Below are 16,950 nucleotides of genomic sequence, written 5' to 3'. Positions count from 1 at the left end.
TCAGTCAAATCTGACTCCTGCAGCTCTTGTTGGATGCAGGGTTGCCAAGTCCGCGTTTTTTCCACAGAATTGGGCTACTTTTAAACTGTTGCCATGGGTTGATTTTCCCAAGTGGGTTAAAGGTTTGAAATATTGCATAAATTACATTTGACTGAAATGCTTGTATTAAAACATTTTGCATTCTACCTATGATAAAACTTTCATGGACTTCTACATTAACTGTTCCCTCCTGGTGGAATGACATCATCTTCATTTGACCCTCTAACTCTAGCACTCTCTATTCTATTTCTATTCTAATGGCCAATCCATCATTTTTGGGGGGATTTTTTTTTAATTTTTTAATTTTTTAATAAGTATCAGTTCAGGCACCGTTTAGGCACCAGAACCGTTTTAAAAGTATCGATTTGGCACCGGTATCGAAAAAAAACCAAACAATACCCAACCCTACCTATCTCTCAAATGGACCATTGACACTCTATCTACAATCTCAATTAGGAGTGTCAATGGTCCATTTGAGAGATAGGTGGCGGAACTCTTTAGACAGATTCAAACCTATTACTGATGACTGATTCATTAACAGAGCCAATTCATAAGTGTCAGTCGTTTGTGAATTGGACTGCACTAGCTGTTTTGGATGTTTAGTGTTTAGTGTTGTCGTGTCAGCATCTGTGAAAGAACTCAGATGCTCAAAAACCACTAACTTGACATGCATGAAAATCATTTGCTTCCTGTTATTAAAAAGACTCTGTAACACTTTACAATAAGGTTCCATTAGTTAATGATAGTTAATGCATTAACTATCATGAACAAACAATGAATAATACATTTATTACAGTATTTATTAATCTTTATTAATGTTAGTTAATGAAAATACAGTTGTTCACTGTTAGTTCTAGTTAATTCACAGTGCATTAACTAATGTTAACAAGCACAACTTTTGATTTTAGTAATGCATTAGTAAATGTTGAAATTATTAAATGCTGTAGATGTATTGTTCATTCTTAGTTCATGTTAACTAAAGTAGTTATATAATGAGAACGCTCTGGTTTTATTGCATCGTTCGCTCTCAGTGAGATGGAGAGACAGAGACTGAGAGAGCATGTTCTGTTAGCACCTTTAGTCTGCTGGTCTTCAGCAGGGTAACAAAATGTTCATTAAACAGCCACATTATGTCATTATAATGTGGTCATGTAATGGATATGATGAGTAATGAGAATAAACTAGTTGTTGAAAAGTGGAAATTTAACTCTTTTAACTGTTTAACTGTTTAATTTAACTGTTTATACCAATGCATCATTTCACTACATGCTCTGTATTTAAAGAATCAATGTGTCATTGTGATGAAGTGTAAAAATATTGATTTGTTGAATTATTTTGAGAGCTGTTACTGTCCGCTGGGGATGTGCTGTGACTAATGAATGTGTTTAAAATATCCATTAAAATAAAATTCAGTCTGTTTTGTGTTTCAGGTTCATTTTCCAGATGTGGAGAGAGTGGAGTGGCTTAACAAGGTGTGTGTGTGTGTGTGTGTGTGTGTGTGTGTGTGGTGGTGTGGTTTTATAAAAATAGATCTGAATCTATGCTAACCCAGAAATGTCTTCGCAAGAGTATTGACTCTCTCTCTTTCTCTTTTTTTAACAGACTGTACATCAGATGTGGCCATATATTTGTCAGTTTGTAGATAAAATCTTCAGAGAGACCATTGAACCGGCAGTGCAGGGAGCCAATGCGCACCTTAGTACTTTTTTTCCTGTTTAAAACTTGACTATACTCTCATTCCGGTGTAATAATCAAGGAACTTTGCTGCCATACTATGGGTGCAGCCATATTGGCCTAGAGTGCTACCGCCAGACCCGGAGATCGGCTGAATGGATTCGAAAACGGTAAAACTCAACTGCTTAACTCTAGGGGAGTTGGAAAATGAGCCTATTTTCAAAAATAGTGGAGTGTTCCTTTAAATTGTATTATATAAAGCTATTTATAATTGCAACATATCAATCTAAACCCTAAATCAACCCCTAAAAGGAAATCTTTGGCATTTAAAAATGTTACTAAAAACATTATATTCTAGAACCTTTTTACCTTTGAGGACAACCACAAAGGAAGGTTTAGTCATATTTAGCTCAAGACATTTGTTCTCAAATTTAAACTTAGTAAACCAGCACACACATTTACATACTCTTATACACACAATATAATAATTTTTCATCTGCCTGCAGCCTCTCAGGGTGGATGGAGTGAAAGTTTATACAGAGAATGTAGATAAACGACAGATTATTATGGATCTACAGATCAGGTAAAATACACACAGATAACGTTTACCACTGAGACTCATTACTGGACTTGAGATATTGAAAGTCTGTTTGTGTGTTATTGTATTTGTCTAGTTTTGTCGGAAACACTGAAATTGATGTGGATATTAAGAAATACTATTGCCGTGCAGGAATCAAGAGCATACAGGTAAGACTCAGAGAGTGTGTGACAGATGTCTGTTTGTGTGTTGCTTACATAAGTTGCTTACATTTAAGTATGCCCTCATTACCCTGATAACAATCAGAGTGACCACACATGAGCTTTGATATGAGTTTGAACTGTATAACAGAGCTTCTTTGCTTTGTTAGTTTATAGATGGGCATTAGATGTAATGTTAGTCCGTTCTCATATCTGCAAGCAGAAGTTTTTTAATTATTTATATGAGCTTTTTGGCTTTAACTGAAGAGGATAGTGGAGATGTTACAGGAAACATTATGAGAGGTAGTGGTATCGGGAAATAACCCGAGCAGGATTTAAACTCGGGTCACCTGCACGTATTATGTATGTGCATTATATGCAAGTCAGAATTATTTGACTAATAGTTACTGCATATGCTACGACACATTGAGCTATAGTGCTCATGCAAGCAAGTTTGAATCCAGAATTTCTCACTGTTATATATTATAATCTTACCTTTTATTTGTTTGTTGTTTGTATTTGTAGCTTAATGGTGTGTTGAGGGTCATCATGGAGCCATTGCTAGGAGATATGCCACTGATTGGTGCACTGTCTGTGTTCTTCCTCAACAAACCTGTACGTTAACCACCACATATACACACACTATTGTGTCACATGTAGAAGAACATTCTTTCATTGTGTTTGTGTCTGATTAGTTTTTTTTTGCTACATAACTGGCATTACTTAAATTAGACAATCATACAATATAAAGAATGATGAGAATGTGTCTGTTATTTATTAATAACCCACACCCTTGTAACTTCACTAAGAGTTTTTCTCAGAATCGGAACACTGCTCTGAAAAAAATAAGATCTAAATCTATTCCTCTTAAACTTGTCTCATTCATTCATCTCATTCTCAGCTGTTCATGTTTATTGGATCTAGTGGATGTCTTGATCCAAAATATTGATCTAAAGAACTTTCTATTCATCAAAGACTCTGTATTACGAGAAAAATGTATTACGGTTTCCACAAAAATATTAAGCAGCGCAACTGTTTTCAACATACTGTAATAAGATAATAAGAAGAAATATTTCTTGAGCAGCAAGTCAGCATATTAGAATGATTTCTGAAGGATCCTGTGACACTAAAGACTGAAGTAATGATGCTGAAAATTCAGCTTTGCCATCACAGGAATAAATTACATTTTTAAATATGTTAAAATAGAAAACTGTAGTTTTGAACTGAACATTTTGAAAAAAAAATAAAATTCTTAACGACTCCAAACTTATTAACAGTAAATATCTAATATATTTGATTATACTTATAACCAATGACTACAAATCAATATTTCTGGTTAATCTGTCATTTCGTTATTAGATTACATCATTTGCAGTGCTTACGGCATTCTATAGCCTTCATAAAATATGAACAGTCTTGTTCCTTTGTTTTTTCTTCTATTTTCAAATACCTTTTTTTAAAAAAAAAAACAACAAAGTTTGTGATTCATCTCAGAGATTATTAGTTTGGTTCATGGCTTGAAACAATTTACTGAACTTTTTTTTTTTTAATTCATATGGAGAGAAAAATATTTCCAGAACCAAGGCCAATGAAAACATAGGCAGTTACTGTTGCACTGTATTTGATTAATGGCTTTGTTGCTGCTGTGAAAAATAAAGGATGTATTTTACAGGAAACAAACACAAGCATTTGAATTTTGCATATATATATATATATATATATTCAACCTTTATGTATTAAATATTGTTATATGTGTCTGTTTCTCTCTCTCAGTTGCTGGATATAAACTGGACAGGTCTTACAAATATGCTGGACATCCCTGGAATAAAGTGAGTGATACACGTGTCAGCCATCACACATCATGTAATCAGATTATGCCAGTTTCATAAAACTGGAGTGGATAAGGCAGCCTTTGAAATGCACATGCTGTCACATGACCTATTTTGTATTTTGAGGTGGCACAGATAACAGTCTCTCACACAAACATTATACACGCTCACTCCAGTTTCAGAAATGCTGCTCTTCCTGTCAGACCACATCAGACGATCCACGTTTACACCCACTTGTGATGGTGGGGAAATTATGGGGTCTTAATAGTGTGTTTTATCTTAAAGTGCGCCCTGTGATCCCCTGACATCAGTGTGTGTGTCCAAATGTAGAGTTTAATGTGTTTCCCAGAGGAGTCTCTCTCTCTCTCTTTCTCTCTCTTTTTCTCCTTTTATAGTCATATCATAGGTGGAGCTGGTGTTGTGGTTTAGGCGTGGGGAGATCTTGTCCTTTGTTATATTTTCTCTCTCACACACACACATATACACATACCCTCACAGAAGAGTCACATTTCATGAACATTTCTGGTTAGACATCAGTGCTGAAATCAATCTGAATTCTTTGATCTCTGAAAAATAAATAAATTAATCCTGATGTGTTACATATTCAAGCTGAAATGCAAGCTAATTGGTAAATAATGCTATAGATACAGTCATTAACATAGTGTGGGTGAAGGCACTATAAACAACTATAAATTGCAGTACTTAAATGAAAACTGTGCTAATAGAGAACTGCTGGGGGAGGATAAAGGAAACATTATAGAGCTTTAATTCTTCCCCTTATCCCAGTGGTTCTCTTCATTTTTTTAATTTGAAAGCTCCACATAGTTAAATACAATATTCAAAAGCCTCCCAATATATGTTTTCTCTGATATTCCGGGTGCAATTAAGACAAAGCTACTTGGTTTCCAGCTTTTTGTTCACAGAAACTGGGAGTGTTCATGAATTAATTAACCACAATTCATTTTGTGGTTTCAGAAATTTCAGGAACTGTGGGCAAAAAAGGGGAAGTTTTCCAAAAAAATTATTAGTTTATAGTTAATGTTGATTGTATATTTTTAGCTTTTCAGCTGAATTAAAACATTTCAATATATCAATTATAATATTAATATGAACTTTTATTACTTTTTGAAGTTTGCTGAGGCCCTCTAGTGGGCCCTGGCCACCTTGAGAACTTTCCCAAATGTTTAATTTCACATGGTTTAAGCAAAAAAAGGGCCTGAAGATGTATGTTTAGTCAAAGCAAAAAGGCATTGAAAAGTGTGGGCATGGGTATTCAACCTTTTTTGTACACAGTTATTATGTAGCAGAATATTCAAGTTGCTTTTTTCTTCACAGTGGAAAGGCAAGCAGATTACAACTGCAGCTGTCAAGCTCAATTTACCTAAAAAGTATAATAAAAGTGGTCTATACAGCTTGTGAACATTACATTACAGTACTTATGGGTATTTAATGCATTGGACTGATTTGTTATAATATTTAACATCATCACTAATCTCTCTTGCTCTCTGTCTTTCACAGTGGTCTGTGTGACAGCACTATTCAGGATATCATATACAGTTTTCTCGTGCTGCCAAACAAAATCACTATTCCACTTGTAAATGATGCACAGATTTCCAGACTCCGCTTCCCCATGCCAAAGGTGACATACTTGTACACTACACATGCATACCTGTATATAAACAGAATATTTATATCATATGCGTGGTTTTGTTTTAGGGTATTCTGCGGATTCACTTTCTGGAGGCACAGGACCTGGTAGGGAAGGACAAGTTTCTGGGTGGTCTGATAAAAGGAAAGTCAGACCCATATGGTGTCATTAAGCTGGGTAATCAGCTCTTCAGATCCAAAATCATCAAAGAGACAGTTAATCCTAAATGGAACGAAGTTTATGAGGTAAGGGACTAATTTGTGATCGAATCTGTCCTTCTCTGACATGTTTTTATTTACCAATCCAAGGTGTTTATGTGTGTTTTAGGCATATGTGTACGATCACCCAGGACAGAATGTGGAGATAGAGCTTTATGATGAGGACCATGATAAGGATGATTATTTGGGAAGGTAATGGCTGGGATTGATCTAATCAATCATTAAATAATTACAAGCAATAATACTTCAGAATTCCACCTTAAAGATCGTCAGGATCTTTTTATTTTAATCATTTGATTTTTGTCCTCCTGTATTCTTTAGCCTTACCATCAACATAGATGAACTAGAGAAGGAACAGAAAGTAGATGAGGTACAAAAAATACCTTTTTGTTTTATTTCTGTCCAGCTTTATTTTTGTATGAGCTCAAAGCAGAAAAATTGCTTAAATTATTAGTTCACTCAAAAATGGACTTCATCATTTACTCAGCCTTGTGATGTTACAAACCTTTATGACTTAATTTCTTCTGTGGAGCATGAATAGTAGATTTTTAAAGAATGTCCTGTCTGAGTAAATGACAGCAGAATGTTCATGTTTGAGTGAACTATACCTTTAATAAAGTGTTATTATTATATAAAGTACAAAGTTTTAAAATGAAATTTATGTTTTCATATAATAAATCCACTCCCTGTTTCACCTGTGTGCATGTGCGTGTGTGTGTGTGTGTGTTTCTTTGGGTGAGTGTAGTGGTTTGTACTTGATGATGTTGCTACAGGAAAGCTTCACCTGAAGATTGAATGGCTTTCTCTTCTCCCTACACCTGATAAACTCGATGAGGTAACATAACACACCTCTTACACACATCAAAGTGATATGATATGACTTCTGTTAATGATTTAGACTTTACTGATATATATCAAATAACAAATGTACACTACCCTTTAAAAGTTTAGGGTCAGTCTATTGTGCTCACTAAGGCTGCATTTATTTGATCAAAAATACAGTAAAACCAATAATACAGTAAAAACAGAAATATTGTGAAATAAAATGTAATTTATTAATGTGAAGGCAAAGTTGAATTTTCAGCATCATTACTCCAGTCTTCAGTGTCACATGATCCTTCAGAAATCATTCTAATAGGCTGATTTGGTGCTCAGTAAACATTTATTGATATCATCAATGTTGAAAACAGCAGTTGTGCTGCTTTTGTGGAAAATGATTTTTTCAGGATTCTTAGATGAATAGAACATTTAAATAAACTGTATTTCTTTGAAATAGAAATATTTTGTTATATTATAAATGTATTTAACTCTCACTGTTGATCAATTTAATGCATCCTTGCTGAATAAAAATAGTAATTTCTTACAAAAAAAAAATACAAAAAAAATACAAAAATCTTTCTGACCCCAAACTTAGTATGTATAGAAGAACTATAACAAAAATACGAACTGCACATTCCTACTTTTAAACTCTGAAATTTCCCATTTCCATAAACTAATGCAAAATAATTTTGTGATAACTATTGCATGTATTAAAAAATAAAATAAGACATCATTTAGTCCCTTTAAAGAGACAAATCCCCACAATGTAGATCACACACCACAGAGCCGGCACTGCTTAATTTTTTATGTGTTGCTTTTCAGGTTTTAAGCAGCATTAAAGCAGATAAAGGGCAGGCCAATGATGGACTGTCATCAGCATTACTGTTGGTGCATCTGGACTCAGCCAAAAATCTGCCAGTGAGCATTAACACACATACACACACACACACACACACACACACACACACACATACTCACCCACACTAGCTTCTTTCTTTCTTCCTCATTTTTCTATGCTCCACCTTCCCTATTTCATCAGGTATCACTTCTACTACTACACTTGCCTTGCCCTTTTCTCCTTTCATCCTCTGTTTCTTTCTGTTGTCCCGCTCTGGTTTCCTGTCGCTCTGGGTGAAGAGTGTTTTTGAGGGGCACGTGGGCAGTGGGTGTCTGAGAGAGCGCCGCTCTGCCGGGCTGGTGTTCTGTGAGGACACTTCTGCCCTCTACAGGACAATGTTTGTGAGTCACTCTGCTGGCATTTCCATTAGATTGGTTTGATTGCATTTTACCTGCATTTGGTGCATTAACAGCTGGTCATTTCATTTACAAATGTTTCATAGTTACATCTCAACTTCCCTTTTGCATGTAAAATCTTCCTGTAATGCTGTTTAAACTCAGAGGACTGTTTTGTTTGTGTTTGGTTATGTCGTGGTTTGGTCTGTCAGCATGCTAGTGTTTACAGAGGCCCTGTCTGCATTTTGCATAGATATAATTAGTCTGTATTAGAGGTGTTAATGCAGCCATTTTTGTGTGTGCAGTTGTTTTTTCACTGTAAATGTGCACTCTTTCCTTTAAAGAGGGCATTTGAATATAGAGCATCAGAGGTTACACCGCAACAGAACGCAGTTGTCAGCCCTGTTTGGAGAGCTAAATGAGGTTATGTGGTTATGGGTATATTGCTGATCAAGTTTTTTTTATCATTTAATGATTTGCTGATTATTTGTGTGTAAGAGAAAGATTGTGATACACTACTCTTCAAACGTTTGTGGTCCGTATGTTTTTATTTATTGGATATAGGATTGAATATAGCAAAGATTAATTAAATTCATCAGAAGTTACATGAAAGACTTTTATAATGTTACAAAAGATTTCTATTTCAAATAAATGCAGTTCAGCATTAATTTCTTGTTACTTTCGAACTGTTCATCATCAGATCAGTCTTCAAAAAATGTGTGACCGTTTCCACAAAAACATTAAGTAGCACAACTGTTTGAATATTAATATGCACCAAATCAGCATATTACAATGATTTCTAAAGGATCATGTGACACTGAAGACTTGAGTAATGGCTGTTGAAAATTCACAATATTGCTGTTTTTACTGTAACTTTGAACAAATAAATGCAGCCTTGCTGAGCATAAGAGACTTCTTTCAAAAACATTTTTAAAAAAATCTTACAGACTCTGAAATTTTGAACAGTAGTGTGTGTTGGAGGGGGTGTGACATAGAGATGTAAGTAGTGCAGTAGAGTAGAGTGTCAATTTTAGAAGCATGTTGAATGAAACGGGTCTCACTCTGCACTTCACTGTATGAAATACATGATTAAGCAATGTCACACAAGCAACATTTTATACATTATTTATACATACAGATTAAACTTACTATTTTAGACATAATATTGGACAGCTAGTTTGTCTATTTTTGCTTTCCATACAAAAAGAGAATCAACTGTCGTGTGTCTGAACAGCAAACAAGTGCTGGGGATGCTGATCCAAAGCGTGAAAACTCCAGTGCTATTTTATAAAATATCAGCACATTTGGAACGACTGTATCTGTAACTGTTGTATAACTGTTGCTGTATCAGCCCATGCCTCATTTGATCATTTTCATCAGTCACTGAAAGCGTTTGAGTGAATTCAGGCGTCTTGTAGTGTCCTGCAGTGCCCATGACATTGTGTGACATATTTCTGCAATCAGATTTGTTGCGGGTTGATTTGCAGTGAAGTGTAGGTTGGACTGATTTTCTTTGGATTGCCTTGTCTATATTTCTCTTTCATGTTTCTTTCTTCATCACTGTCCTCCTGAATTGTGTCCTCTCATGTGCCCACTTTCCAGGCATGACTAATCAAACGCAAATTAATAAAAATACGCTGATGTGTTCTGCCAGGGCTCTTTCATCATTTGAACAATCATACGGATAAAATACAACGAGGCATCATCTTTTCTCATTTTCATCAAATTAACCATGCATTAATTCCGTAATCATTCATTTTGTTGTGTATGATTGAGTGAGTACTCCAGGATGTCTGTGTTTTTGTGCAATTATGAATTTAACTCTGCATGCCATCCTCCTAATAATCCTGCCTGTATTTGTATTTGTTTGTGTGTGTGCGCATGTGTGTCTCGTCCTTTTCTGCTTTTGGAAATAAGCGCAATCCTTTAGAATTCAACAATGCAGGTCTGAAGAAGGGTACAGTCAATAAAGCGATAAAGGTAACACAACCAGTTTTCTCACAATTTACGCACACACATAATGATGTAGAAAGACGTGGCAAGTTGTTTATGTCGATTTAAGATCCTTCTGCAGCAGGTATCGTGTGTACTGTTTGTGTGCTTTGATTAACCGCATGCAGACCTGCGTGTGCATCTGACTGTCTGAAACGCACTGAATTCAGACTCTGAATGCCACAGAGACTATTTCTCTTATGTAAATCTCAGTCAGCTTTTCAATCCCATTTTCCCAATTCTGAATTGATTGCTTTTAATTCAAGCAATATATGAATCAAGATTATACACAAAATCCTACATAAATGCAACATATAAGACCTTGCTTGAATCTAACAAGTTTTTAGGTTTTATGTCCTGATAGTAATATAGTGCATGGCATTCATAAGGGGAAATGACTACTGTCATTTTAATTTAATGGAATAAATACAATATTTTGGAATATTTTCAACTTTCTATCTAATGGAATATTTCCAACTTTAAAGTTTACCACATCTGGGCTAATGGCATGCTGTCTATTATCAGGGTCAATCATTTGGACCAGTTTTAACAGTAATAATTTATAAATAAAAAGTATTGCTCAGTACAAAATCGTGTTAATTGCTTTTAAATTGCTCCTTTGTTTAAATGTGAAAATGCATTTACCTGACCAGCCTAATATATTGTGATTTGAACTAAAGAAGCAGAATTTACAGTAGCATTTAATTTGATTACAGTGCTAATTCGAAAATATTTTTAAAAATTATCTTGAATATCGGTTTTGTAGATTTTGGACTTTTCCCATTCAAGTAAATAGGACATATGTTTGTATGTGTACAAGCTACATAGAAAACAACTCCCTGTGGACTTTGAACAAAAAAATGTTGCTAAACAATCTTATGCAAACATATGAATGTTATGGTTATTCTTATGATTTGGTAATCACATAGATTAAACATTTATTTAAAGTGTTGCCTGCTCAGCTTTCCATGTACTGTAACTGTCTGTGGTAATGGACAGCATGCCAGGTGTCATTGCAGATTTAGATGGGAGTAAATATCATATGGTTACTAAGAAACATTTCAAGCCATTAGTGTGCAAATATGTACTGTAGATTCTTACGTGTTTGAGATGACGCTATTATTGTTTGATTTAAATCCTTTTGTTCTTTGCTTTATTAAGAGTGTGGTTAAGTTTGATAATGTTATTTGTGCATATTTTTATTTGTATGTTTTAATATGGAAGTGTTGTTATTAACTATTTGTATGCTTTATAGTCTGGTAAAAAGGTCACCAGTGTGCCCAGTCCATTCGTCCAGTTTACTGTGGGACACAAATCCTTTGAGAGCAAGGTAAACACACTGATGCACACAAGTAATCTGTCTTTAAATGTATATGTGCATAACATATTGTGGTATTCTTACAGGTGCAAATTTAAATCTGAAAAATAGTGTGAGGCTCTTCGAAGTGGCTTTGCATGAAAAGAGATGAATGCATGTAAATTCATTACACTTATTAGTTGATGTTTCGTTGTCTTTGTATAACAGTATTTCACTGCAAAAGGTGATGTTGCAAGTTTGCTTAAGTCAGACTTTACTGTGAATTTTTAAGATGGTACAGTAAATTAATTCCAATTCAGATCCTGTGTTTTCACTGTTGCTAAATGTATAATGGTTAAATGTTTTACATTCTTTTCTCATTACAGACAAGATATAAAACCAACGAGCCGCTTTGGGAGGAGGCCTTCACATTCCTGATCCACAATCCAAAGTGTCAAGAACTTGAAGTGGAGGTAAAGCACAAACATGCACTCGCAGGCACATGGGGTTTTGTGGCTTAATGGTTAAAAATTTGGGCTGGTCCCTGAAAGGCGAAAGATTTGAACACTGCAAGGGTGAGCAAATGCTGTTCTTGATAACGTAAGAAAGTGTAACAATAATTACAACCCCAACTTTGGTATCTATCTTATACTAGCTATACCCTTCTAAGTGATGTATTTATACTGGATTTGTTGCCCTGCTATCCATTTTGCTACTTGTTTGTTTTTTTGCCTGTTCTCTTTTTACATTTATTTTTATGTGTATTTATTTATTTATTTCTGGAAAAATACTAAATCATAGAAATCAAGGTATTAATACTCAGTTGTATTGACTCAATTGTACCCTATTCATGGAAAGTACATATAGTCTGGACGTTGCAGTGTTTACAACACAGTGGTGTCTCATACGAGTCACAGTCTGATGTTTTGTGTGTGTGCAGGTAAAGGATGAGAAGCACGAGTGTTCCCTCGGGACGTTTTCTCTTCCTCTGTCAAAGCTGCTGCAGGAGGATCAGATGACTATCAGTCAGCGATTCCCACTCAGGAACTCAGGACCCGGCTCTACGCTTAAGATGAAGATGGCACTTAGGGTAACACACACACACATTTTTGTTAACTGAAATTAAATAACTCATGGAAAGTAAAGGAAATCTAATAGAAATAAAACTAAAAACAGTGGTTGAAGCAGTAACTGAAATTAAATAAAAATAAACGGTAACTCTTTAGTTAATTGACCAGTTCTTACTATTAACTAGTTGCTTATAACCATGCATATTACTTGCATATTTATTAGTACATATAAAGCACATATTAATGCCTGAATCTGCATGACCATATTTTAGATCCCTTAATCCTACCCCATACCTAAATTTAACAACTACCTTACTAACTATTATTAAGCAGCAAATTTAGAGTTTATTGAGGCAAAAGTCATAGTTAATAGTGAGAATTGGACCCCAAACTAAAGTGTGTCTTTCATCAAGCTAAATATCTAAATTACTCTTTGTATTGATGGATGGAGTAAAAACCTTTTCACAATTTAAGTAAAAATTAAAAGTACAGTATTTGAAATATTACCTAGCGAATTTTGCAGTTCAGTGGTCTTAACCATTGTACATGTAATTAGCTCTATCAATGTTCTGTAGATCACTCAACTATAAAACCTTAAATTAAAATTTAAATTAAGATAAATATAACAAAAAAAGGAATATGCCCACTAAATGAGAGAAAAACTAAACTGGAAGTGGCCACAGCAATAATTAAGCAATTAAAACCATAACCAAAAAGACATTTCTTAATTTTATGCTTTTAAAAATCTTAATGGCCTCAGTGAGCAGGTTAAACACGACTGGCAAAGAAACAACTGAACCTTGCCCTATATAGAGGGTCCATCTCAGCAGGAAGTCTCACTTTTGCTGTAAATACACATAAAAAGTCAGTAACCAACGCATATCTGTCTATATGTGTATTTTAGATTCTCTCTATGGATAAGTTGGCAGTATCAGATCAGCCGTCCTCAGTTCAGATCCGCCGCCCCAGCGAGACCCCCAACCCCTCTCCTCAGCGGCCCAATGTTTCAGAGCCCATCCCAGCATCCAAAACCCAGCAGCCGACCCCAGCACCCAGAACCCAACCCTCCCCGCGGGTGGAGCCCCTAATAGACAGCAGGCCGTTAGAGGACTCACCTACCCGTCTGGCTAAATCGGGGCGGAGCACGTCTAACCTGGCCATCTCTGGCTCTGAGCTACACCTAAACAGCAAAGAGCCGACACCCAGCATAGCATCTGACATCTCTAACCCCAGCACCACCCAGGAGCTCCAGAAGACAATACACCGATTACAGAAGTATGTTTGAACATTTTTTACATATTTTGACCTTTCTATCTGGTGCCATTCATGGTTTGTTGAGATTCCAACACCGCAACAGTTAAAAAAAAAAATGTTTTCTTCTTTTTTTTGTTTTTTGTTTTGTTTTGTTTTTACAGTGGAGCCTCACCTGGTTTCGCTCCATTGGGTGAAATTCAGTTAACCATCAGACACAGTCCCCAAAGAAACAAACTAATTATCGTGGTACACGGCTGCAGGTAAAATACATATGACTTTTGATTCTTCTGAAGTATTTCAGTGCTTCTGAAAGATGTTTTTAATATGAAAGTCTTCATATTTTTGTGTTTGCAGGAATCTGATCTCTTCTACTGAAAGTGGTTCTGATCCATATGTCCGTTTGTATTTGCTGCCTGATAAACGACGCTCTGGACGCAGAAAAACAAACACGATGAAGAAAACGGTGAATCCGGTCTATGATCAAACGTCAGTTTCTTTTTCCTCTTCCAGTCTCTTTAAGTCTTCTCATTTTGCATTGAATAAAAATACTTGTATTTGTGTTTTTAAATGAAGTGTTTGCGGGTTGCATGCACATGTGTTTGTGTAGGGTTGAATTCAGCGTGTCACTTGTGGAGTTGCACAGAAGAACACTAGATGTGGCTGTGAAGAATGGAGGAGGAATTCTGTCAAAACACAGAGGGCTGCTGGGAAAGGTGACATCCCTCACATCATAAATAACATTAGAAATAACAGTCCTCACACCATTTATAAGATAAATAACTTCTTAGACCCTGTTCATAAGATAAATAACATTCAGTTCGCCATAACATCCTTAATATCGTTGTTCTAAATCTAAATTATTATATATAAATCTAAAATATTATTTTCTAGTTTTTTGGGGGGGCTCATGAACAAATTATTCACATAAAAATGATGCGTGTCTTTCTCCCAGGTGTTAGTTGACTTGACCTCTGAGGATATATCAAAGAGCTCAACGCAATGGTAAAAAATTTATATAATTTACAAAGATTAAGCCTTTAATATGAATATGATGATATTGATTATACTGAATATTCCCATTACTGTAATATATGGATAAAATGTACTTTAGAGTGGTTATTTACATTTTAACCTGGTATACAGTGTGCCCTATTTAAATATCTCTCTCAAAATTTTGGAGAAGAAAAACATGATTATAATAATAATTTTATTCTAGATTTGTTGTTTTAAAGTAAAAAAAAAAACATTGAATTTTTAAAATGTTCTTTCTGATTTAATAAATCATGCTCCAAAAGGTTAAATACTACTATGTTTGTTATGAGAGTTATAAGCCACATTTTCTTTATGCAAAGTATATGCATAAATTTAGTCAAATATGACCCAGACATTTCTTGCCTGTTATTTATGAAAATGGCACTTTATTTCATTAATATTTAGCCAAAGGTGTGTGAACATGGAATCAGAAATGTTTATGTGAATATGATTGTGTTTGTGTGTGTTTGGCAGGTATGAGCTTTCAGTGGACGGGCTGAGGCGACAATCCCCTTAATCACAGGAACCAACTTCTTTCTGCCTACACATACTGTATTAAAAAACTACAAATCCCTACGCAAGACTCCAAACCTCAGCCATATTTAAGCCATGTGTTTTAGCCGTGGGCAAAATTGGTACATGTTGGATCTTCAGATTTGATCACTTTTAATAGATTTACAGTGTGAAAGAAGAAAAAACGCTATTGATGTTATGTGCACTGACTTAGCCAGAGTGAATGAGAGAGTGAGAGTGTTTAGAGATTTTTAAAGTTAAAAAGGGATACGGTTCAGCCACATCTGTTGGATTGATTAGTTGTTTACGCATTAAGACTTCTAAACCAAGAGTGGCAAACTGTAACAACATCCGCCATTTACACGTTAATGGTGCAGAGATTATATAATATATATAATTAACCTCAGACTGTAAATATATACAAATAAATCTTAAAAAGGAATTCTAGTATTTGGAAAATATTAACCCTAAGAGTTCTTGTTAAACAAGCACTGAACTCTTTGAAAGTGTTATATTATCATCTCTGTTAATGCCTACAGATGCTCCTTTTAGGAGACAAATTTACCAAAGAAGTACTCTGCTCGCTCATTATAAAGAGTGTGTGATTAAACCAAATATGCACCTAAATGTTTTACACCCAAGTGTTCATATATATATATATATATATATACACACATACGTGTTATGTGTTTTCTGGTGTGGTTCAGCATCCACCACCACAGCACTGGCTGTCAGTGCTTAAACATGCATGGGCAGCTACAGTGTCACATGACCCTGGATATCTAATGCTGCCATATATCTCTGTATCTTGTTTGGCCTTTCTGTAGCACTCGGTCACATATTCACTCCTTCAAAAACACCTGGTCACCTCTCACCCACTGCATCCCAGCTGTGCTTCCTCAGTCATCTGCATCTCAGAGTTATAGAAAATGTCTCGTGTGTTGTCTGATATTAAGTGAAGGCTGTGGTTTCGTCTGCTGCAGTGTCACTGAGCTGAGCTTATGATATGCAGATGGTCAAACCTCAAAACTGTTTTGATTTTATTCCTGTCAGCAAGAATCTGTTTTTATTGTATAAATTATTGTGAATATTATGACAGATTTTATGCTTATTATTATGATTAATACTTATCACAAAAAGCAAACGTATGCAGTCAGAGTAACTCTCTGTGCTGAGCTTGCCTTATAGATGTATATATATATTTCCTGAGCCTTATGACCAACAATATACTTACCTTAGAGGATATTTGGCATCAGATACAGGATCGTAAAGTCTCTGTATTTGATGATGTCCACTGTATTCTTTTCAATAAACAATTTATTCTATACCATTAATAGTTGAATGGAGGGAAGGAATAATTATTTGTGTTGATGTCACATTGTAAACCCAAATGCAGTCAGATATTATGATTCAGTTTTTTGGAACAGATGGCATTTTAATAGTTGATCAGAAATAACACCTTAATATCAAATATCAATTATAATTTTTATTAATATTATGAATTGTTATTTTTATATTTTCTGTTTTCATTTTTAATTTTCCTAACATTTTAGTAATTCTGTGCTTTTGTCATTTTTCTTTACTCCCCCCCCCC

General features: G+C 35.0%; 1 protein-coding gene across 1 annotated transcript in view; it reads left to right on the top strand.

Moving 5' to 3' along the window:
* LOC107749170 (extended synaptotagmin-2-A-like) overlaps positions 1 to 16,715 on the top strand; it is a 25,245-nt gene extending 8,530 nt beyond the window's left edge. The window contains exons 2-24 of the mRNA XM_016564276.1: positions 1,470 to 1,511; positions 1,642 to 1,752; positions 2,220 to 2,296; positions 2,388 to 2,460; positions 2,977 to 3,066; positions 4,225 to 4,280; positions 5,799 to 5,919; positions 5,997 to 6,173; positions 6,256 to 6,338; positions 6,468 to 6,516; positions 6,892 to 6,981; positions 7,788 to 7,883; positions 8,103 to 8,204; positions 10,116 to 10,178; positions 11,446 to 11,520; positions 11,874 to 11,960; positions 12,428 to 12,577; positions 13,462 to 13,832; positions 13,973 to 14,071; positions 14,166 to 14,297; positions 14,419 to 14,524; positions 14,764 to 14,813; positions 15,318 to 16,715. Of these exons, the coding sequence (XP_016419762.1) occupies positions 1,470 to 1,511; positions 1,642 to 1,752; positions 2,220 to 2,296; positions 2,388 to 2,460; positions 2,977 to 3,066; positions 4,225 to 4,280; positions 5,799 to 5,919; positions 5,997 to 6,173; positions 6,256 to 6,338; positions 6,468 to 6,516; positions 6,892 to 6,981; positions 7,788 to 7,883; positions 8,103 to 8,204; positions 10,116 to 10,178; positions 11,446 to 11,520; positions 11,874 to 11,960; positions 12,428 to 12,577; positions 13,462 to 13,832; positions 13,973 to 14,071; positions 14,166 to 14,297; positions 14,419 to 14,524; positions 14,764 to 14,813; positions 15,318 to 15,360 (2,343 nt within the window). The 3' untranslated portion in view covers positions 15,361 to 16,715. The remainder of the gene's footprint in view (positions 1 to 1,469; positions 1,512 to 1,641; positions 1,753 to 2,219; positions 2,297 to 2,387; positions 2,461 to 2,976; positions 3,067 to 4,224; positions 4,281 to 5,798; positions 5,920 to 5,996; positions 6,174 to 6,255; positions 6,339 to 6,467; positions 6,517 to 6,891; positions 6,982 to 7,787; positions 7,884 to 8,102; positions 8,205 to 10,115; positions 10,179 to 11,445; positions 11,521 to 11,873; positions 11,961 to 12,427; positions 12,578 to 13,461; positions 13,833 to 13,972; positions 14,072 to 14,165; positions 14,298 to 14,418; positions 14,525 to 14,763; positions 14,814 to 15,317) is intronic.
* The last annotated feature ends 235 nt before the right edge of the window (positions 16,716 to 16,950 follow it).

The sequence above is a fragment of the Sinocyclocheilus rhinocerous genome, unplaced genomic scaffold (genome assembly GCF_001515625.1).
Source record: "Sinocyclocheilus rhinocerous isolate Xijiao unplaced genomic scaffold, SAMN03320098_v1.1 scaffold919, whole genome shotgun sequence".
NCBI lineage: Eukaryota > Metazoa > Chordata > Actinopteri > Cypriniformes > Cyprinidae > Sinocyclocheilus > Sinocyclocheilus rhinocerous.
This window is presented reverse-complemented; position numbering and strand designations above follow the sequence as displayed.